Source organism: Notothenia rossii (assembly GCF_949606895.1).
Source record: "Notothenia rossii genome assembly, chromosome: 2".
Taxonomy (NCBI): domain Eukaryota; kingdom Metazoa; phylum Chordata; class Actinopteri; order Perciformes; family Nototheniidae; genus Notothenia; species Notothenia rossii.
In genome coordinates, this window is record NC_136904.1 from 5,806,666 (window position 1) to 5,828,725 (window position 22,060).

General features: G+C 41.6%; 1 protein-coding gene across 1 annotated transcript in view; it reads right to left on the reverse strand.

The window, feature by feature from the left end:
- Positions 1–2,697: 2,697 nt before the first annotated feature.
- The window catches only part of LOC307027957 (uncharacterized protein), a gene marked incomplete at its 5' end in the record, with an annotated part of 40,421 nt that continues 21,058 nt past the window's right edge, over positions 2,698–22,060 (reverse strand). Inside the window, 36 exon segments of the mRNA XM_079662651.1 lie at positions 2,698–3,027; positions 3,842–3,965; positions 4,310–4,349; positions 4,596–4,724; positions 4,961–5,056; positions 5,791–5,913; positions 7,501–7,544; positions 7,655–7,753; positions 8,235–8,403; positions 8,497–8,531; positions 9,274–9,404; positions 9,508–9,577; positions 9,677–9,855; positions 10,236–10,422; positions 10,608–10,791; positions 10,985–11,232; positions 11,409–11,580; positions 11,991–11,995; positions 13,105–13,424; positions 13,546–13,613; positions 13,975–14,081; positions 14,119–14,186; positions 14,577–14,876; positions 15,267–15,890; positions 16,181–16,403; positions 16,477–16,652; positions 17,043–17,168; positions 17,565–17,690; positions 18,453–18,491; positions 18,585–18,722; positions 19,113–19,238; positions 19,635–19,760; positions 20,151–20,276; positions 20,673–20,798; positions 21,189–21,308; positions 21,624–21,755. Of these exon segments, the coding sequence (XP_079518777.1) occupies positions 2,808–3,027; positions 3,842–3,965; positions 4,310–4,349; positions 4,596–4,724; positions 4,961–5,056; positions 5,791–5,913; positions 7,501–7,544; positions 7,655–7,753; positions 8,235–8,403; positions 8,497–8,531; positions 9,274–9,404; positions 9,508–9,577; positions 9,677–9,855; positions 10,236–10,422; positions 10,608–10,791; positions 10,985–11,232; positions 11,409–11,580; positions 11,991–11,995; positions 13,105–13,424; positions 13,546–13,613; positions 13,975–14,081; positions 14,119–14,186; positions 14,577–14,876; positions 15,267–15,890; positions 16,181–16,403; positions 16,477–16,652; positions 17,043–17,168; positions 17,565–17,690; positions 18,453–18,491; positions 18,585–18,722; positions 19,113–19,238; positions 19,635–19,760; positions 20,151–20,276; positions 20,673–20,798; positions 21,189–21,308; positions 21,624–21,755 (5,326 nt within the window). The 3' untranslated portion in view covers positions 2,698–2,807.

The following is a 22,060-nucleotide window of genomic DNA, read 5'->3' on the forward strand; positions in this document are numbered from 1 at the left end:
GTATTTACACAACTAATGGCCCATCAACCACAGCTCTCTCCCCCCCTCCCCCCCTGATCTTTCTTCTCCAGCAGCTAAATTAACTGTAGGTTAACAAGCTTACAGTTAGACACAACACTGTCATTGCAAGTGACCCTCAGTTAGTTGACTTTTATGTTTAACTGCTAAATTCGTTACTGATTAAAACCTGAAATTGAAAATCTGGCAACGCCCTCTTGGAAAATAGTGGGAGGGCTCAACATTCCTCGATAGTGGTCTTAGGCAGATCGTAGGCAGGAAGCTGTAAACTGAAATGAGGTGCAACATCTGTACATGTTACTTATTAGACGCTTTTATCCAACCGACTTAAATACTCAATACTGTGGACAATCCCCACAGGAGCAATTTGGGGTGAAGTGTCTCAGGGACACAACAACATGCTGACTGCAGTGGGGTTTGAACTTGTGACCCCCTGATCCCAACACCAAGGCTCTCTCCACTGCGCCACACATTACACTATAAGTAAAAAAATATTTTTGGACGGACACTATAATGTACAGTTTTTTACTATGTTCAATCTGAATTTTCTTTAAAATAAAAAAACATCTATATTGATTCTGACTTTTTATATCCAACTCACAGGTTTATCATTACTTTGAGAAAAAAGATGATTAATTTAACCCTTTCAGAAGAAAAGATATGGTCATTTGTTCTGTCATTTTCGAGCCTGAGACCTGAAAAACAGGCTCAGGGCTAAACAGGTTAAAGAGTAAAGCAAGCATTGCTGAATAAAATATGATTTTATCTTTTACGAAACGTTTTTTTTAATATGCAGTTGGAGGTCAACCAATCACAGAGCTTGAGGACTAATCACGGGGTTTGTCGAGCAAACCGGAATGATAGCTGAGGATTCTGGGTAGTGTCTTCGGCAATCCTAAACTCCGAAAAAATATGAATCGAAGGGGAAAAATACAAAAGCATTGTACACAATTTAACAGTGGGGAACCTTTTTCCTCTCAAGGGCCATTTCAATTTTTTCAACATCCTCCGAGGGCCGTACAAATTATTGACCTCTGTTTAAAAATACTGAAATCACAGCCCATTCATTTCCCCTTTCTTTCATGCCGTGCAAAGAAAAAGCAACCTCTTAATCCAGATATCTCACCATGACTCGTGCATGCATGCACGTGCACGGTGTGGCATGACCACCAAAACAGAAAGATATGGACACAAGATGTGTGCAAATGTATTTAGTTTCCTATCCATGTGGACATGATTTAAGTGGGGAGGGGGGGGACCTAACCTCCTCTAGGGGGGTCCTCACCTCCTCCAGGGGGGTCTGGGGGGCATGCTCCCCCTGGAATATTTTTCTTTAAATGTTGAAGTTGTAAGCATCAATCTGGTGCACTTTGAGAGCAACATTAGGAGATCTGTGGATACATCTCTCAACACCCAGATGAAACAGAACTGGAAGCAGATTTATTTTTCTTTATGGATATTTTACAAATCACTCCCCTTTCAAACTGTATTCTTGTTTATTAATAACAACTTGTTTTTACTGTCATATAGTATTTTATACCTGTTTACTTTATTCTCTTGTTTTTTTATAGCTATAATGATCATATAAAGTTGTGCCTTTACCTCATTGGTTGTAGAAAAAGCTTCTTATATTCGTTAGCATAGCTAGCTAACCAGATGCTAATAACAACAAAGTTATTGACTGTATGATCAGTATGACAGATGAACAGATCGCCACTGGGCTTTCAACTAACAGCCACGCAGAAACTGCGGCATGTGTACGGCTCCTTATGGGTACTGCAATTTTTGGAAGTGCCGGAGTGGCGTTCTGGTGCTCTCCGTCAGAACTGCACCCCTGTCAGACGAGACATATACCACGTGATGACACGTTTGGCTCGTGTTGTGTTCAAGGACCCTGACCTTGGCCGGGAAAAACAGGCACTCGCTTGTTTATTTTTTTTGCGGTCTAGATTTCTTTAATTTTTTTCTTTTTTACGTGTGTTTATAAATTACTTCGAGGGCCGTACCAAATGGTCTCGCGGGCCGTATACGGCCCGGGGGCCGGAGGTTCCCCACCCCTGATTTAAACCAATCAATGTTGTGTAATTAACAAGGATAATTTTGTGTGTTTGAGTTGATGAGTAGTGCAGATATCACTGTAAAATCAATCGACACTAAGGAGAATACTTACCAAGGGTGAGGAAGGAAGTTGGTTTGGGAAATAAAATGGCTCAAAGCTCTTATTGTTATTATACGATAATTACTTTCAATAAAAGTACTTTTTTGATGTTTGGTGTAAGTGTAGTTTAGATAACTCTTAAAATCAACCATGATCAAAACGATGATTCAGAATCCAAGCTCCAATTAACATTGCATTCAGCATTACATTTAATATTTATGCTGCTTATTTGTTATTCCATGATATATCTAAAGCAAGTCCAGTTGTCCCAGACTCAGCCCTAAAAATGTCCTCCATTTTATGTGCCTCTGCTCTCTGATGAACCTTCAGCTACTACAGAGCTGTAGAGTAAACACCTCAAACAAATTGACCAATCAGAATTGAATATTAAACTAATAATTTATTTTGAATCTATTAATTGTAGAAATTTGACTTAGATTTCATTTCAAAAGGTCCACTTCTCACATTGACAAATCTTCACACTCACACACTGTGCATAGAAAACAAGACATACTCCGCCTGCAGTACTGTATGATCTTTATTAAAGAGATATATGTGGGCTTATAATTGTATCTGCCCTAATACACGAGACATAGAGGAAAATGTATGCAGATGATGCCTGGTTTTGGCCTTATCTCCTGCGTCGGCGAGAGCTGGTAGCTGGGGAAGAGGTCTGCCCGCGGCGCACCACAGAGCAGTCGGTGTCCAGGCAGGCGCACTTCTCGATGTGGGTGAAGCTGTAGGTGATCTCTGTGCTGTCGGGGCAGGAGAGCTGGATCTTCCTCTCAGACGTAGCCACCTCCTGGCAGCAGGAGCAGGTGTGCTGCAGAGCTCCCATTTTGTAAGAATAACTGAGGAGAGAGTGGAACCGTGTGTGAAGATAAAAAGCTAAACAATAAGATATTATATACGTACATGTAATATATGTAACGATCAGTGTACTACTCTAAGCTTCATCAGAGGCAATAACAATGATGATGTCATAGCGAAAGTACAAAGCCTGAGATTATTATTACTAACGTTTTTTTCAGTTGCTATAACACATAAAGCACAATTATTTAATCTCACACTCAAAGAGCAAAACCTCAGCTCAAATCTCCAAAACTCTGAACACATGTTCAGCTCTGCAACACGGTGGCAAAACACTGCACAAGGTTCTCTAAGTAAGAAAATCTGACAAATTCATGTGTTTGCAGTTTTTTTTCCTATTTCTTCAAAGTTTTCTTTTACTTTACTATGATTTGAATCATAATTTTTGTTTACACAACTGTATCTATGTATCTATCTATCTATGTGGTGTGCTTGAATATTGCACGAAAAAAACCAAATGACAGGGTGTTTCTGCACATATTCCTGTAGAACAATCTTTATAGGCAGAATTCTCTACAGAACACCACAGTGTGTAGTTGGTGGGAAAAAGTGTCTTGAACTATAAAATAAGTGAGTACCAAAGTTTGGTTTTGTTAAGCGTTGACGTAGTTTTGAGTGCAGTGCAGTGGGTCATTTTGCAAGATATATGACATGTTTTGCACTTTGGGTGTGTGGTTTTCTGAATTGTTTTTAGTGTTTAGAGAAAATAAGTTTCCAAAAGATTAGTTTTAGCAATTGAAAAAAAAGTATTATTATTTTTACCCATCCTGAGATAATGACATGAGGGGGACTTACAAGGTGGAGGTTCCACAAGCTCCGGCGCAGGACGTGACATTGACGACCTCTTTGGAGTTGCAACCCTGGCTCTCCACGATCACAGCAGTGCTGCTCACATTGCAGGAATGACCTATGGGAATACCTGAGGCAGGACAGAGGAGGGATGAGATCTTTCTATCTGACCTGGTTTACACATTCATAGCAGCTGTAGGCTGGAGCCTACTTCTCCTGCTTTTGATGGTAGCAGGTCATAGGTCATGGTTAGAGAGTATTTTCTTTTGGTAAGACAAATCTCTTTGTTGAACATGAGTACTTAAGTGAGCTCCTAGTTTTCAGGTAACTGCCCTGGATCAATACTTAAACTAGTTGAATGACCTGCTGATCACAATGCTTCTGAATGGTTAAATAATAAGTTGACATCAATGTGAAGCAGAGAGAGAGGAGAGCCTGCTAAATAGTGTTCAGGTTCATGAAAGCAATACATACAGGTGCGGCAGCATCCGTCTGGAGCGACGGTCTCAGTTCCCTGCAGGAGACACACAATCAGATCACATCAGTATACTGCTGCTTCTCTGTGTGTGTGTGTGTGTGTGTGTGTGTGTGTGTGTGTGTGTGTGTGTGTGTGTGTGTGTGTGTGTGTGTGTGTGTGTGTGTGTGTGTGTGTGTGTGTGTGTGTGTGTGTGTGTGTGTGTGTGTGTGTGTGTGTGTGTGTGTGTGTGTGTGTGTGTGTGTGTGTGTGTGTGTGTGTGTGTGTGTGTGTGTGTGAAGTTACCGGTATGCATGCTGCTGGGTCGTAGAGAGGGCACATGGTCTTGGCCTCAACAGTGATGAAGTGATTAGCAATCTTCACACACTCAAACTTCACACAGGGGTTCCAAGCGGGACTCCAAATGGTTCCAGGCTAAAGAATCAAATCAAATAATTTAATTTTTTGTAAAACAGTCTCTCAAAGAGTGCTTCATCTGATCTTCATGGAATGTTGCCTTGTCTGCACTTTCTTTCAATGTGTGTGTGTCAAGGAATAAAGATGCACTTCAGTGAACAAAAAATGAATGTTGATGACGTCACAGAATCATCACATATAACCTCTTTCACTCTCTCCAAACGAGCAGTGCATGCACACACACATATACTAACCTTTAATGCGTGTGTGGAGTTGGGCAATGCGACAACACAGCTGACCTGGACACACTGTCCACAGCACTGAACAGGGCTGACCTGGTACTCATAACCCTGAACAGAAACACAAAGACTCATTTAGCACAGTAAAACAATTAACATAATCAAATCTGCTGGAGATCTGATATTAACATCTGAAAATGTGCAGTATGAGAGCATCGCAATTTGGCTTGACTTTGGTTTACAGTGGCAGTAAAGATAAAAACTAAAGTTTGGGCAAACACAGAACACTTAACCTCTGGTGTGTGGCTGGTGTGAAGACAAACGTGTGTCCTAGCAGAAGTAATGAAAATGGCCTGTAACTGGATTCCCTTTGTGTATTAAATAGATGGTTTTAAATCAAATGTGGAGGTGTTCTGTTTTTCTTTTGCTTATCCCATATTTTATGATGGAACATACAATCAAAGCAGAACAGAAAAGTCCACTTCAGAGCTCGGTTTTTATGGGCATTAATGTGGATTGAAAAATGACAATGCCGCCAGTGCTTTCCTTTACCTTTGTTAATTATCATAATTAATGTCATAAAGAACCTAGGTAGCATGAGCTTAAAAATAAATATGTATGAGGGACCAATGTGGGACAAATAAAGGACTTCTGGTTTGGGTGGAGGGCTGCTGATCCAAGAGGGCACCAGATTCCATCACCCCAACATAAAGTTTACCAAAACTATGACTTAAGTCAGTTAAGGAAACACATAACTGTATGGTCTGGAAAGTACACAGCCTACCAGCAAACACTGTGCACAGTTAAAAACACGTCAACAATTGATTGGATGTTGAATATCTTACCACAGGGCAGTGTGTGTCACATGGTAATGGCTGACATTCTATGATGTTCCGGTGGCTGCTGGCATTTATCCGGGAACTACATATGCACTTCTCACATGACTTCATGGGCACTGAGTCTCCAACCTGGGTAGACAAGGTGAGCAGTCAGCAAGAAGACATTTCCTCTGTTATGCAGTCCTCAGTAATACACATATAGTTATACGTTCATACCTCCGAGTTAATTACTGTGTTGTTGGGTTGTGTTTTATAAGTGTAACTGGAAAAGTGGCCAATAAAATATGTTCACAATTTACTTCTATATCAATGGAAAGAGGACTCAAACATAAACCAGCTCCTCGTTGATATTTTATGGCTTATGTATTCAACTTTCCATTTGCAGAGGTGGGGAGTGGCGAGTCGCATATTTTTGGACTTGAGACTTGTTTGACTAACAATGATAAAAGACTTGACTTGACTTTGACTTGGTATTCATTACTTGAGACTTGACTTAAACTTGAGACAGATGACTTGAAAGGACTTGACTTTTTAAAATTAAATATTTGCGTTTGTTTTTGTATTGAGATATTACGTATAGTTTTTTAGAAATGTGATTGGGGGATTATAGCATCATGCGCGCAAACCTGGCAACCCACTAGATGGCAGGAGTGTCAGTTAACATGGCAGCGGCTAGCGTTACTCCAAAAATAGTGAAGTTTGGATTCAAGGATTATTTTGTCCATGACGGTAATAAGAAGAGAACAGCGGTATGCAGGGTCTGCAGCATAAAGATCACAGGACCACCACAACATCCAACTTCATTCGTCACTACAAAAAACCCACAGAGAAAGGTAGGCTACGTGACTGTGTTGTGTTAGCTAGAAAGCTAACGTTAAGTTTAAGCTACGTTAGACTTGGTTTCAAATCGATTAAGCAAAGAGAAGACAAAACGGTAAATGAACACTAGAACCGCCAAGGGATTCATTTTGACTGACCCTGATACTGACGGGCTGTCGAGAGAGAGAGAGAAGTTCATAGTGTGGGTTGAATCCATTTTCATAACCACTGTCTTTTAACTGATTTAAATGCGGAAACTGGGCTCATTCATCAGAATTTCGTGTAAGTTGACTTGACTTGACTTGAACAATGACTTGACTTGACTCTCACCACAGTGACTTGGGACTTGCTTGATAATTGTGGGTCAAGACTTGAGACTTGCTCATGACTTGCACATGTAGGAAATACTCCCACCTCTGTCCATTTGTAAGAGAGACATTATGATGCAAGACATTCATAGATTAACTGAATCCAAATGTCCAGTGGCTTTCTATGTATTTGGTTTCAACAGATCTAGTGCACATGTGTTTAGAAATAATTCACTTTTTGTTTTTTAATATACTATAAATACTGGAACATGAGGCAAATAAACATTTCCCTGGATTCATTGGCAGGTCCCACACTATAAGACACACCAATTCCCACCTAGATTTGTCTAAATGTTGCATACTTTTTTTATTTTTGCAATTTTTTAAAGCTAAACATCAGTATGCAGGCAGTACAGCAACAACCACCATACATGTCCCACACTACTACTACTTGGTAGGTCTAAAAATGTTCTTGATGACATATGGCTATAGAAAGATGACACAGTCCTCTATGTTTTAAACAAAGCCATCTCGTAATCCTTTATGGTGATGTATTATATTCCCATCATATTAAAATGTGGGATCTCACCTGATATTGAAGGTTGTTGAAAACACACACATCCGGAATGAGCTCTGTGAAGGAAAAATACCAATTCAATTCAGATTAATTCACAGATATAAAAATCCTAGTGAAAATCAACCTGGCTATTGAGTGAGGGGATGGACCAGCATGGCACACTCACCGCAGGAGTAGTTCGAACAGCAGACTCCCACAGTGGTGTGGAGAGTATAACCCACAGGACAGGACGGCACAACCCCAGAGCACTGCTTCACATCGCACTCTGTTTAAACACAAGACAATAACATAAGATTCATCTTTACTGCATTAAAAACATCCTTATCCTAATCAGAACAGGCAAGAAAAGACCATGGTTTGGTCATTTTTGGTACTCCATTACAATTAAAAATCAACCTGGTTATTGAGTGAAAGGATGGACCAGCATGTTCCAGAACACACGTACAATTCTCTAGGTTGTTATCTCATTTTGAACATGGCTTCCTGCAAACACACATGATCTAGTGAAACCTTAGTTCATCCTGACTCCAGCTCATTTGGAACAACCACTGCATACATTCTGGAAGCATCAGATTTTTTGTTTTATACATCAATGACTTCTTACAACCATCATATTTTGGATCTGTCTGACACATGGTTCCTGCACAGAGCTCTGGCTGCCTCCCTTACTCATCTGATAGGCCATCCTTGGGTTCAACTTAAAAGGGACAAACACAACGTGAATAAACTTCTTGCTGCTCACTTACCACACTTATCCTCTTGACAGCAGCCAACAGTATAAGTGACTTTAACCTGACCCGGCTCCTCACAGCTGACAGGTGGCGGTGCTGGACAGGACATGTTACTGCATGTGACCTGCAGTGTGTCCTCTTCACAAATACACGTCTTACAGTCTTCTGTCCACGTGGAATTGGCCTGAGGACACAATGTTAAGGTAAGTGTGGCAGGAGGCATAGTATTATCAAAGGGTTAAGAAAAAGGGTCTGGCATTGTTGAAAAAACATTTACCTCTATCCATTTTCCATTTGCCAGTCGACATATTTCTGTTAGGAGGGAAAAAGAATGAATAAAGTAATTTACAATAATGTGTGGTTTGGCCAGCCAGCCTCAGGAGATAAGGATAGTCAAAACTGAGTGTGTTAAAAATCCTCATATTTTTTCAAACCTTTATTTATCCAGGTGTATCCCATTGAGATCATTGATCTCTTTTTCAAGGGAGACCTGCTATATCTTTCCTAATCTTACCTTCAAACTTCATATTCCAAATGATGATTAACCATTAAAACGTAACCCATTGCCTACGCAGGTTGCTTTCAGTTTGCATGCTCCGTATTTAAATTGGCTAATATCTAATATCACAGCTTTACTGTGCTAAATCACTGCTTGTCTATCTTCACTTTAAGTTGAATATGTTGGTTTGCATAAACCAAAAGAGGTTAAGCAAAAACCTGTATATGTGTGCAGGTTATTAATTATAAGGACAAGTTGGCAGTTCTGTGATACAGTGGAAAATGAAATACATTTTTAATACATTTCAGAATACCTTTAGAATGTCAGCGACAGTACGGCAAAGTAATGGTAAAATACTTTAAGGTGAAAGATAAGGATAATAAACACAAGTGATCTCAGATCAGATACAAACCTGGCAGAAGGGCCTTAAAGTTAGTTTCCCTAACATCCTAATTGTTCTACAGCACACAAACGGTCAGATAGAATTACAGTCCATTAATGAATGAGAGATTGCCTTTACTGCTTTTGCCATAGAGAAGTGCCATCTGCCCTTACCACAGGTAGGAACACATTCATCAGAGGCGGAGGAGAGGAGGTTGGTGCCACTGGGGCAGAAGCAACCCTCCATCATCCCACTATCCATCTTACTGAACTCATTGATAGTTTCGATAAACTTCAGGTTGTACCTGCAGAAACAACAACATATTGTGTGAGAGCCAATGTTGTATGTGAGTCAAAGCATAAATGAATGTTGATGGATTGACTATGAGAGTTGGTGAATGTCTGTACCAGGAATCACAGGTAGGCTCCACCGGGGGGCCACAGGGCTGATACACTTTGGGACTTGGACATGTATATACTATAAGAGACGAAGACAGAATAAACATCATGCTTTTTAAGTTGAGGTCATTGCTGTGATATTGTTATAGTGCCTGTATAACATAATCTGGTTGCATACCACAGAGTCCTTTGGTGGAATTCCTCCAGTCGATGCATATTCCAGCCAAAGCACAGACTTCAGCGTAAGTTTGTAAGCTGATGCAGCCAATGTGATTAATGTGCATGTGACACACGTCAAACTCACAGGCCTCAACAAAAGGACGGTAGTCAACGACCTTGTGGCAAGCTTCAAATACACTGGGGAGTATGAGATTTATAGTCAGAATGGACACAAGCTGAATATATCGTTACAGATTAACAAGACATGCAAATCAATAAACCAGTATGTGTGTTGTCTAATAAGAGCTTTTAAAGAGAGGAAACATGAAATATTGCTGGCTTTTTGTCATTAAGACAAAATAGTCAGTTATCAGTGTTCTTTCAGTGCTCCCTTTCCGGTAGTGTGTTCTATAGGTTTTAGTGCATGTAAGTGGTCTGCAAAGGCTAAAATCCCTGTGTAGAATATATATAAAGACTATACTTACCAACAATAAGTGAAAGAATTTGTAAATTCGCAAAATCATCAGCTGAAATGTATTATTAAAACTAAGCAATGTAAAATCCTATGTTCCTCCTACCTGCTCTCGATGATCTCACAGATGCTTGTATTGCAGGTATCGGGCGTAGGAGTTGTTTTTGGTGTGGGAGGAGGTTGATTACAGTTGCTGTTGTTAGTATGCCACTCGTGTGCCATATTAGGACATGAAGAATCAATTTTGCCACTGGGCAACATGCAGTCATCTGTCCGGTTGTTATCACATGTGCCTGGAGAAACCCTCATCATTAGCAATCACACTGATGGCAGAATGTGTCGAATAGGTACAATAGATGGAGATTGTAAGTATTAACTTCACAAAATATTCAACCCCTGAAGATATGAAGCATGCCCATCATCGACTGCTTTCCAAAGTCTACAGATAGATGCTTTTTATTTAAACTGCAGGACTTACCACACTGGCCCCAGGTGTTGTTGCCAAATTTACTATAGGGCAGATCGATGCTGAATATGAGCCCTGAGAAGGTGATCTTGGCATAGATTTTAGGGATGACAAGCACTGTATTAATACCAGTGGTGGTTATACGGAAGTCCCCGTTCTGGTATGCAGGACTTACATGCCTGTCATTGACGGAAACCTAAAACAAAAAGCAGAAATTACAATTTGTTAGGGTCAATGCATTTGATAATTATACAAATAAGGATCAAATCAGTTCTGTAAGGTTCACACAATGGGTTGCGTTTGCATTGAAGGGAACAAAAAAAGGTTGAAGCTAAGATAATCACTAGTTTACATTTAAATGAAGAAAGTTAATAGTTGCTTTGAATTACCTGATTTTTAACCATGCTATTTATTTCCTTTTGCGTTATAAAGATCTTGTAGCTTTTGTAGAAGACTGTGATGGACTCAGGACAGGACAAGCCATCAGCTGCTCCACAGTAGTAGTTGTCAATCATAACACTGAAGTTATATTTGGGCGAGATCTCTTTCACCAGCCAGTAGGAACAGTTGCCTTGAAAACCATAGTAGGTTCCATCGAATGTGACATAATGGGGATCTCCCCACCCGTAGCAGATACCTTAATACAAAACATACATTTCAGTTGTTTTATGACATTTCACGCAATTGTTGAAACAATATAAGTCAAGAATATAGAGAAAGAAAAGAAGATAAAAGATTGTTTTAGGTAAAATGCTTTTACATGCTCAACCTTAGGACTTTTCAACAAGCAACCTTTTAGCAGGTCAGACTTACATTGACATTCATAGTGGGAGCAGCATCCATCATCATCCAGCACTTGAATTGGAGCGAAGTTATTTGCACAGACTACAGGCTTTTGAGTAGGGCACTGTCTGGGGCTCTTGTAAGTGATGCCATTTATACACGTTGCATTTGTACAGTCACTCGAAATCCAACTTTCACCATTCTGTGGGGATAATCAAAGATTGTTGTTTAAAAATAGAGATGAGTGGTTTTAATGCATTAATAACAATCAAAGGATTTAACACCTGGTTCCATTTATCAGCCCATTAAATGAGTGGTATCAGTGGTCTTCAGCTTTATAAATGCAGGTCAGAAGGGGCCTGCTAAACCAACTAGAAGGCAGTACTCATGATGTTTCAGCACGCTTTTTCACCAAAGGATTGAATAAAAGAAGACAACACGTGTAGCAACAGTAGCAATTATGACAGGAGCAGAGGCTATAGTCAGTTGCATAGTATATCAGCTAGAACACTCCATAAGGGAGGGATGGGACACAAAACAAAGGATGTTGACCTTGTTATTTAAACTAAAATCACATCTTGTTCCTAAACTTAACCAAGTAGTTGTGCTGACTAAACCTAAATAATTTGTCAGTAAAGTAGGTATAACAATTAATAATGCACATTTCATTATCTGACAACAGTTTGTGGGTTGAACAATTGCGTATAAAAAAAAAACTTTTATATGGAATATAAATCAAGAATTACCTGTTTTGTACCTTGAGGTGTTAAACACACAGGAAGTATATAACATGGCTGTGCTGTGATTACTATATGACAGCTCTCATTGCAGTGCGCTGTGTAACAGTAGCCATCATGGTCTGTCTCGTTGTATACTATGGAGCCTGAAAATGAGACACAGCAGGTTTGTGAAAAGGAGTCTATCACATATCACATAATGTTATATCCAGAGTTCGGAGGGTTACCCTAAATCTATATTCTCTTAAAATGATTAGTTAAATGTTACACAAGTTTAATTAATAACCTTATTTAAGTATCACAATATAAAACGTATGTACCTGATTACTTTCAGTTACTTTTGGAGTACCTCAATATGAAATGCGATGCCATCACCATGCAAACACTAAGATGGCTTTTACTTTAGTGTAGTATGTAGAAAGACAAAACAATATCAACTTAGAAAAGAAGAAACCAAATGATTCCGTATAAAAAATGTGTCCTCTTTAATTAAAGGATAGGCCTACAGAATACTATAGTTTAATTCAAATCAAACATAGTATAGGATTGTTTGGTACATGCTAAATGTACAATTTAAGTGGAGAAATAGGTTTCGAACAAATATCTTATGTAGCATAGGCCTTTATCTTATATTTGTGTTTTTTTGTCACCAACCGAGTGTTTCAAGTATATGTCTGTTCGATTCTGGGTTTATACAAAATAAACCTTTTGTCAACTGTTACACTAACCCCCTCATTTTTATTGGTTGTATGTTATTGTCTCCAGGTCCCCTAGACCTTAGTGGGGACGTAACAATATCACACTGGTGTCTTAAATTGATATGACCCATTTTCAAGATAAATCCGTTATAATGAAGAGTACTTACCAGCAGGAAACTTTGTACCATTATAAAAACATTGGCAGTGCTGTGGCGAAGTAATTGGTTGAGTGGTTCCTTCTGTTACTACATGTATCGTAGTGGGAGGAGTTGATGGTTTTGAAGTTGTTACTGTGGTGGAGGGAGTTGAGGGTGTTGTAGTCGTTACTGTGGTGGAAGTAGTAGAGGGTGTTGTAGTTGTTACTGTGGTGGAAGGAGTTGAGGGTGTTGTAGTTGTTACTGTGGTGGAAGGAGTTGAGGGTGTTGTAGTTGTTACTGTGGTGGAAGGAGTTGAGGGTGTTGTAGTTGTTACTGTGGTGGAAGGAGTTGAGGGTGTTGTAGTTGTTACTGTGGTGGAAGTAGTAGAGGGTGTTGTAGTTGTTACTGTGGTGGAAGGAGTTGAGGTTGTTGCAGATGTTACTGTGGTGGAAGGCGTTGAGGGTGTCGTAGGTCCTGTAGTGGAAGGTGTTTGACAGTCACAGCATTTCAATCTAATCTCATAATCAAAACACTGTTGCGTAGGCCCTTGTTGTTTGTTGTTGCAGATGAAACCAACATCTTTGTTGCAAGTCACAGTTTGTCCCATCTCTGATAAGGGAATACCAGGGTGAAGAACAGATCTACACTGGACTTCTTCAGGAGCTGAGCATATATGATAACCAGCAGAGATTATATTATGGATTGATTCATCATCCCCACCAATGGGGCCTGATGTGGGCTTGCCAAGGTTGATCCAGGCTGACCAGACACATGTCATATTATGTCCACCAGGGCAAGGTGCAGTTGGGATTGTCTGAGGTGTTGTTGTTTCGGTTGTGGTAGAAGGTGTACTAGTTGTTGTACTCAAAGGTGTTGTGGCTATAACTGTTGTTAATGGAGTTGATGGTGTTGTTACTGTGGTGGAAGTAGTAGAGGGTGTTGTAGTCGTTACTGTGGTGGAAGTAGTAGAGGGTGTTGTAGTCGTTACTGTGGTGGAAGGAGTTGAGGGTGTTGTAGTTGTTACTGTGGTGGAAGTAGTAGAGGGTGTTGAAGTTGTTACTGTGGTGGAAGGAGTTGAGGGTGTTGTAGTTGTTACTGTGGTGGAAGGAGTTGAGGGTGTTGTAGTTGTTACTGTGGTGGAAGGAGTTGAGGTTGTTGCAGATGTTACTGTGGTGGAAGGAGTTGAGGGTTTTGTAGTTGTTCCTGTAGTTGAAGTAGTTGAGGGTGTCGTAGGTCCTGTAGTGGAAGGTGTTTGACAGTCACAGCATTTCAATCTAATCTCATAATCAAAACACTGTTGCGTAGGCCCTTGTTGTTTGTTGTTGCAGATGAAACCAACATCTTTGTTGCAAGTCACAGTTTGTCCCATCTCTGATAAGGGAATACCAGGGTGAAGAACAGATCTACACTGGACTTCTTCAGGAGCTGAGCATATATGATAACCAGCAGAGATTATATTATGGATTGATTCATCATCTCCACCATTGGGGCCTGATGTGGGCTTGCCAAGGTTGATCCAGGCTGACCAGACACATGTCATATTATGTCCACCAGGGCAAGGTGCAGTTGGGATTGTCTGAGGTGTTGTTGTTTCGGTTGTGGTAGAAGGTGTACTAGTTGTTGTACTCAAAGGTGTTGTGGCTATAACTGTTGTTAATGGAGTTGATGGTGTTGTTACTGTGGTGGAAGTAGTAGAGGGTGTTGTAGTTGTTACTTTGGTGGAGGGAGTTGAGGGTGTTGTAGTCGTTACTGTGGTGGAGGGAGTTGAGGGTGTTGTAGTCGTTACTGTGGTGGAAGTAGTTGAGGGTGTTGCAGCTGTTACTGTGGTGGAAGGAGTTGAGGTTGTTGCAGATGTTACTGTGGTGGAAGGCGTGGAGGTTGTTGCAGATGTTACTGTGGTGGAAGGCGTGGAGGGTGTAGTAGGTCCTGTAGTGGAAGGTGTTTGACAGTCACAACATTTCAATCTAATCTCATAATCAAAACACTGTTGCGTAGGCCCTTGTTGTTTGTTGTTGCAGATGAAACCAACATCTTTGTTGCAAGTCACAGTTTGTCCCATCTCTGATAAGGGAATACCAGGGTGAAGAACAGATCTACACTGGACTTCTTCAGGAGCTGAGCATATATGATAACCAGCAGAGATTATATTATGGATTGATTCATCATCCCCACCATTGGGGCCTGATGTGGGCTTGCCAAGGTTGATCCAGGCTGACCAGACACATGTCATATTATGTCCACCAGGGCAAGGTGCAGTTGGGATTGTCTGAGGTGTTGTTGTTTCGGTTGTGGTAGAAGGTGTACTAGTTGTTGTACTCAAAGGTGTTGTGGCTATAACTGTTGTTAATGGAGTTGATGGTGTTGTTACTGTGGTGGAAGTAGTAGAGGGTGTTGTAGTTGTTACTTTGGTGGAAGGAGTTGAGGGTGTTGTAGTTGTTACTGTGGTGGAAGGAGTTGAGGGTGTTGTAGTTGGTACTGTGGTGGAAGGAGTTGAGGGTGTTGTAGTCGTTACTGTGGTGGAAGGAGTTGAGGGTGTTGTAGTTGGTACTGTGGTGGAAGGAGTTGAGGGTGTTGCAGCTGTTACTGTGGTGGAGGGAGTTGAGGGTGTTGTAGTCGTTACTGTGGTGGAAGGAGTTGAGGGTGTTGTAGTTGGTACTGTGGTGGAAGGAGTTGAGGGTGTTGTAGTTGTTACTGTGGTGGAAGGAGTTGAGGGTGTTGTAGTCGTTACTGTGGTGGAAGGAGTTGAGGGTGTTGCAGCTGTTACTGTGGTGGAAGGAATTGAGGGTGTTGTAGTTGTTACTGTGGTGGAAGTAGTTGAGGGTGTTGTAGTTGTTACTATGGTGGAAGGAGTTGAGGGTGTTGTAGTTGTTACTGTGGTGGAAGGAGTTGAGGTTGTTGCAGATGTTACTGTGGTGGAAGGAGTTGAGGGTGTCGTAGGTCCTGTAGTGGAAGGTGTTTGACAGTCACAGCATTTCAATCTAATCTCATAATCAAAACACTGTTGCGTAGGCCCTTGTTGTTTGTTGTTGCAGATGAAACCAACATCTTTGTTGCAAGTCACAGTTTGTCCCATCTCTGATAAGGGAATACCAGGGTGAAGAACAGATCTACACTGGACTTCTTCAGGAGCTGAGCATATATGATAACCAGCAGAGATTATATTATGGATTGATTCATAATCTCCACCAATGGGGCCTGATGTGGGCTTGCCAAGGTTGATCCATGCTGACCAGACACATGTCATATTATGTCCACCAGGGCAAGGTGCAGTTGGGATTGTCTGAGGTGTTGTTGTTTCGGTTGTGGTAGAAGGTGTACTAGTTGTTGTACTCAAAGGTGTTGTGGCTATAACTGTTGTTGATGGAGTTGATGGTGTTGTTACTGTGGTGGAAGTAGTTGAGGGTGTTGTAGTTGTTACTGTGGTGGAAGGAGTTGAGGGTGTTGTAGTTGTTACTGTGGTGGAAGGAGTTGAGGGTGTTGTAGTTGTTACTGTGGTGGAAGGAGTTGAGGGTGTTGTAGTTGTTACTGTGGTGGAAGTAGTTGAGGGTGTTGTAGTTGTTACTGTGGTGGAAGGAGTTGAGGGTGTTGTAGTTGTTACTGTGGTGGAAGGAGTTGAGGGTGTTGTAGTCGTTACTGTGGTGGAAGGAGTAGATGGTTTTGCAGTTGTTCCTGTAGTTGAAGTAGTTGAGGGTGTCGTAGGTCCTGTAGTGGAAGGTGTTTGACAGTCACAGCATTTCAATCTAATCTCATAATCAAAACACTGTTGCGTAGGCCCTTGTTGTTTGTTGTTGCAGATGAAACCAACATCTTTGTTGCAAGTCACAGTTTGTCCCATCTCTGATAAGGGAATACCAGGGTGAAGAACAGATCTACACTGGACTTCTTCAGGAGCTGAGCATATATGATAACCAGCAGAGATTATATTATGGATTGATTCATCATCTCCACCATTGAGGCCTGATGTGGGATTGCCAAGGTTGATCCATGCTGACCAGACACATGTCATATTATGTCCACCAGGGCAAGGTGCAGTTGGGATTGGCTGAGGTGTTGTTGTTTTGGTTGTGGTAGAAGGTGTACTAGTTGTTGTACTCAAAGGTGTTGAGGCTGTAACTGTTGTTGATGGAGTTGATGGTGTTGCAGTTGTTACTGTGGTGGAAGGAGTAGATGGTTTTGTAGTTGTTCCTGTAGTTGAAGTAGTTGAGGGTGTCGTAGGTCCTGTAGTGGAAGGTGTTTGACAGTCACAGCATTTCAATCTAATCTCATAATCAAAACACTGTTGCGTAGGCCCTTGTTGTTTGTTGTTGCAGATGAAACCAACATCTTTGTTGCAAGTCACAATTTGTCCCATCTCTGATAAGGGAATACCAGGGTGAAGAACAGATCTACACTGGACTTCTTCAGGAGCTGAGCATATATGATAACCAGCAGAGATTATATTATGGATTGACTCATCATCTCCACCATTGGGGCCTGATGTGGGATTGCCAAGGTTGATCCATGCTGACCAGACACATGTCATATTATGTCCACCAGGGCAAGGTGCAGTTGGGATTGGCTGATGTGTTGTTGTTGTTGTTTCGGTTGTAGTAGAAGGTGTACTAGTTGTTGAACTCAAAGGTGTTGAGGCTGTAACTGTTGTTGATGGAGTTGATGGTGTTGCAGTTGTTACTGTGGTGGAAGGAGTTGAGGTTGTTGCAGATGTTACTGTGGTGGAAGGCGTTGAGGGTGTCGTAGGTCCTGTAGTGGAAGGTGTTTGACAGTCACAGCATTTCAATCTAATCTCATAATCAAAACACTGTTGCGTAGGCCCTTGTTGTTTGTTGTTGCAGATGAAACCAACATCTTTGTTGCAAGTCACAGTTTGTCCCATCTCTGATAAGGGAATACCAGGGTGAAGAACAGATCTACACTGGACTTCTTCAGGAGCTGAGCATATATGATAACCAGCAGAGATTATATTATGGATTGATTCATCATCCCCACCATTGGGGCCTGATGTGGGATTGCCAAAGTTGATCCATGCTGACCAGACACATGTCATATTATGTCCACCAGGGCAAGGTGCAGTTGGGATTGGCTGATGTGTTGTTGTTTCGGTTGTGGTAGAAGGTGTACTAGTTGTTGAACTCAAAGGTGTTGAGGCTTTAACTGTTGTTAATGGAGTTGATGGTGTTGCAGTTGTTACTGTGGTGGAAGGAGTAGATGGTTTTGTAGTTGTTCCTGTAGTTGAAGTAGTTGAGGGTGTCGTAGGTCCTGTAGTGGAAGGTGTTTGACAGTCACAGCATTTCAATCTAATCTCATAATCAAAACACTGTTGCGTAGGCCCTTGTTGTTTGTTGTTGCAGATGAAACCAACATCTTTGTTGCAAGTCACAATTTGTCCCATCTCTGATAAGGGAATACCAGGGTGAAGAACAGATCTACACTGGACTTCTTCAGGAGCTGAGCATATATGATAACCAGCAGAGATTATATTATGGATTGATTCATCATCTCCACCATTGGGGCCTGATGTTGGCGTGCCAAGGTTGATCCATGCTGACCAGACACATGTCATATTATGTCCACCAGGGCAAGGTGCAGTTGGGATTGGCTGAGGTGTTGTTGTTTCGGTTGTAGTAGAAGGTGTACTAGTTGTTGAACTCAAAGGTGTTGAGGCTGTAACTGTTGTTGATGGAGTTGATGGTGTTGCAGTTGTTACTGTGGTGGAAGGAGTTGAGGTTGTTGCAGATGTTACTGTGGTGGAAGGCGTTGAGGGTGTCGTAGGTCCTGTAGTGGAAGGTGTTTGACAGTCACAGCATTTCAATCTAATCTCATAATCAAAACACTGTTGCGTAGGCCCTTGTTGTTTGTTGTTGCAGATGAAACCAACATCTTTGTTGCAAGTCACAATTTGTCCCATCTCTGATAAGGGAATACCAGGGTGAAGAACAGATCTACACTGGACTTCTTCAGGAGCTGAGCATATATGATAACCAGCAGAGATTATATTATGGATTGATTCATCATCTCCACCATTGGGGCCTGATGTGGGATTGCCAAGGTTGATCCATGCTGACCAGACACATGTCATATTATGTCCACCAGGGCAAGGTGCAGTTGGGATTGGCTGAGGTGTTGTTGTTTCGGTTGTGGTAGAAGGTGTACTAGTTGTTGTACTCAAAGGTGTTGAGGCTGTAACTGTTGTTGATGGAGTTGATGGTGTTGCAGTTGTTACTGTGGTGGAAGGAGTAGATGGTTTTGTAGTTGTTCCTGTAGTTGAAGTAGTTGAGGGTGTCGTAGGTCCTGTAGTGGAAGGTGTTTGACAGTCACAGCATTTCAATCTAATCTCATAATCAAAACACTGTTGCGTAGGCCCTTGTTGTTTGTTGTTGCAGATGAAACCAACATCTTTGTTGCAAGTCACAGTTTGTCCCATCTCTGATAAGGGAATACCAGGGTGAAGAACAGATCTACACTGGACTTCTTCAGGAGCTGAGCATATATGATAACCAGCAGAGATTATATTATGGATTGACTCATCATCCCCACCATTGGGGCCTGATGTGGGATTGCCAAGGTTGATCCATGCAGACCAGACACATGTCATATTATGTCCACCAGGGCAAGGTGCAGTTGGGATTGGCTGATGTGTTGTTGTTGTTGTTTCGGTTGTAGTAGAAGGTGTACTAGTTGTTGAACTCAAAGGTGTTGAGGCTGTAACTGTTGTTGATGGAGTTGATGGTGTTGCAGTTGTTACTGTGGTGGAAGGAGTAGATGGTTTTGTAGTTGTTCCTGTAGTTGAAGTAGTTGAGGGTGTCGTAGGTCCTGTAGTGGAAGGTGTTTGACAGTCACAGCATTTCAATCTAATCTCATAATCAAAACACTGTTGCGTAGGCCCTTGTTGTTTGTTGTTGCAGATGAAACCAACATCTTTGTTGCAAGTCACAGTTTGTCCCATCTCTGATAAGGGAATACCAGGGTGAAGAACAGATCTACACTGGACTTCTTCAGGAGCTGAGCATATATGATAACCAGCAGAGATTATATTATGGATTGATTCATCATCTCCACCATTGAGGCCTGATGTGGGATTGCCAAGGTTGATCCATGCTGACCAGACACATGTCATATTATGTCCACCAGGGCAAGGTGCAGTTGGGATTGGCTGAGGTGTTGTTGTTTTGGTTGTGGTAGAAGGTGTACTAGTTGTTGTACTCAAATGTGTTGAGGCTGTAACTGTTGTTGATGGAGTTGATGGTGTTGCAGTTGTTACTGTGGTGGAAGGAGTAGATGGTTTTGTAGTTGTTCCTGTAGTTGAAGTAGTTGAGGGTGTCGTAGGTCCTGTAGTGGAAGGTGTTTGACAGTCACAGCATTTCAATCTAATCTCATAATCAAAACACTGTTGCGTAGGCCCTTGTTGTTTGTTGTTGCAGATGAAACCAACATCTTTGTTGCAAGTCACAATTTGTCCCATCTCTGATAAGGGAATACCAGGGTGAAGAACAGATCTACACTGGACTTCTTCAGGAGCTGAGCATATATGATAACCAGCAGAGATTATATTATGGATTGACTCATCATCCCCACCATTGGGGCCTGATGTGGGATTGCCAAGGTTGATCCATGCAGACCAGACACATGTCATATTATGTCCACCAGGGCAAGGTGCAGTTGGGATTGGCTGATGTGTTGTTGTTGTTGTTTCGGTTGTAGTAGAAGGTGTACTAGTTGTTGAACTCAAAGGTGTTGAGGCTGTAACTGTTGTTGATGGAGTTGATGGTGTTGCAGTTGTTACTGTGGTGGAAGGAGTTGAGGTTGTTGCAGATGTTACTGTGGTGGAAGGCGTTGAGGGTGTCGTAGGTCCTGTAGTGGAAGGTGTTTGACAGTCACAGCATTTCAATCTAATCTCATAATCAAAACACTGTTGCGTAGGCCCTTGTTGTTTGTTGTTGCAGATGAAACCAACATCTTTGTTGCAAGTCACAATTTGTCCCATCTCTGATAAGGGAATACCAGGGTGAAGAACAGATCTACACTGGACTTCTTCAGGAGCTGAGCATATATGATAACCAGCAGAGATTATATTATGGATTGATTCATCATCTCCACCATTGAGGCCTGATGTGGGATTGCCAAGGTTGATCCATGCTGACCAGACACATGTCATATTATGTCCACCAGGGCAAGGTGCAGTTGGGATTGTCTGAGGTGTTGTTGTTTCGGTTGTGGTAGAAGGTGTACTAGTTGTTGTACTCAAAGGTGTTGAGGCTGTAACTGTTGTTGATGGAGTTGATGGTGTTGTTACTGTGGTGGAAGGAGTAGATGGTTTTGTAGTTGTTCCTGTAGTTGAAGTAGTTGAGGGTTTCGTAGGTCCTGTAGTGGAAGGTGTTTGACAGTCACAGCATTTCAATCTAATCTCATAATCAAAACACTGTTGCGTAGGCCCTTGTTGTTTGTTGTTGCAGATGAAACCAACATCTTTGTTGCAAGTCACAGTTTGTCCCATCTCTGATAAGGGAATACCAGGGTGAAGAACAGATCTACACTGGACTTCTTCAGGAGCTGAGCATATATGATAACCAGCAGAGATTATATTATGGATTGATTCATCATCTCCACCATTGGGGCCTGATGTGGGATTGCCAAAGTTGATCCATGCTGACCAGACACATGTCATATTATGTCCACCAGGGCAAGGTGCAGTTGGGATTGGCTGAGGTGTTGTTGTTTCGGTTGTGGTGGAAGGTGTAGTGGTGGTTGTAGTCGAAGGTCTTGAAGTTGTTACTGTGGTGGAAGGAGTTGAGGTTGTTGCAGTTGTTACTGTGGTGGAAGGAGTTGAGGGTGTAGTAGGTCCTGTAGTGGAAGGTGTTTGACAGTCACAGCATTTCAATCTAATCTCATAATCAAAACACTGTTTCATAAGCCCTTGTTGATTGTTGTTGCAGATGAAACCAACATCTTTGTTGCAAGTCACAGTTTGACCCATCTCTGATAAGGGAATACCAGGGTGAAGAACAGATCTACACTGGACTTCTTCAGGAGCTGAGCATATATGATAACCAGCAGAGATTATATTATGGATTGATTCATCATCTCCACCATTGGGGCCTGATGTGGGATTGCCA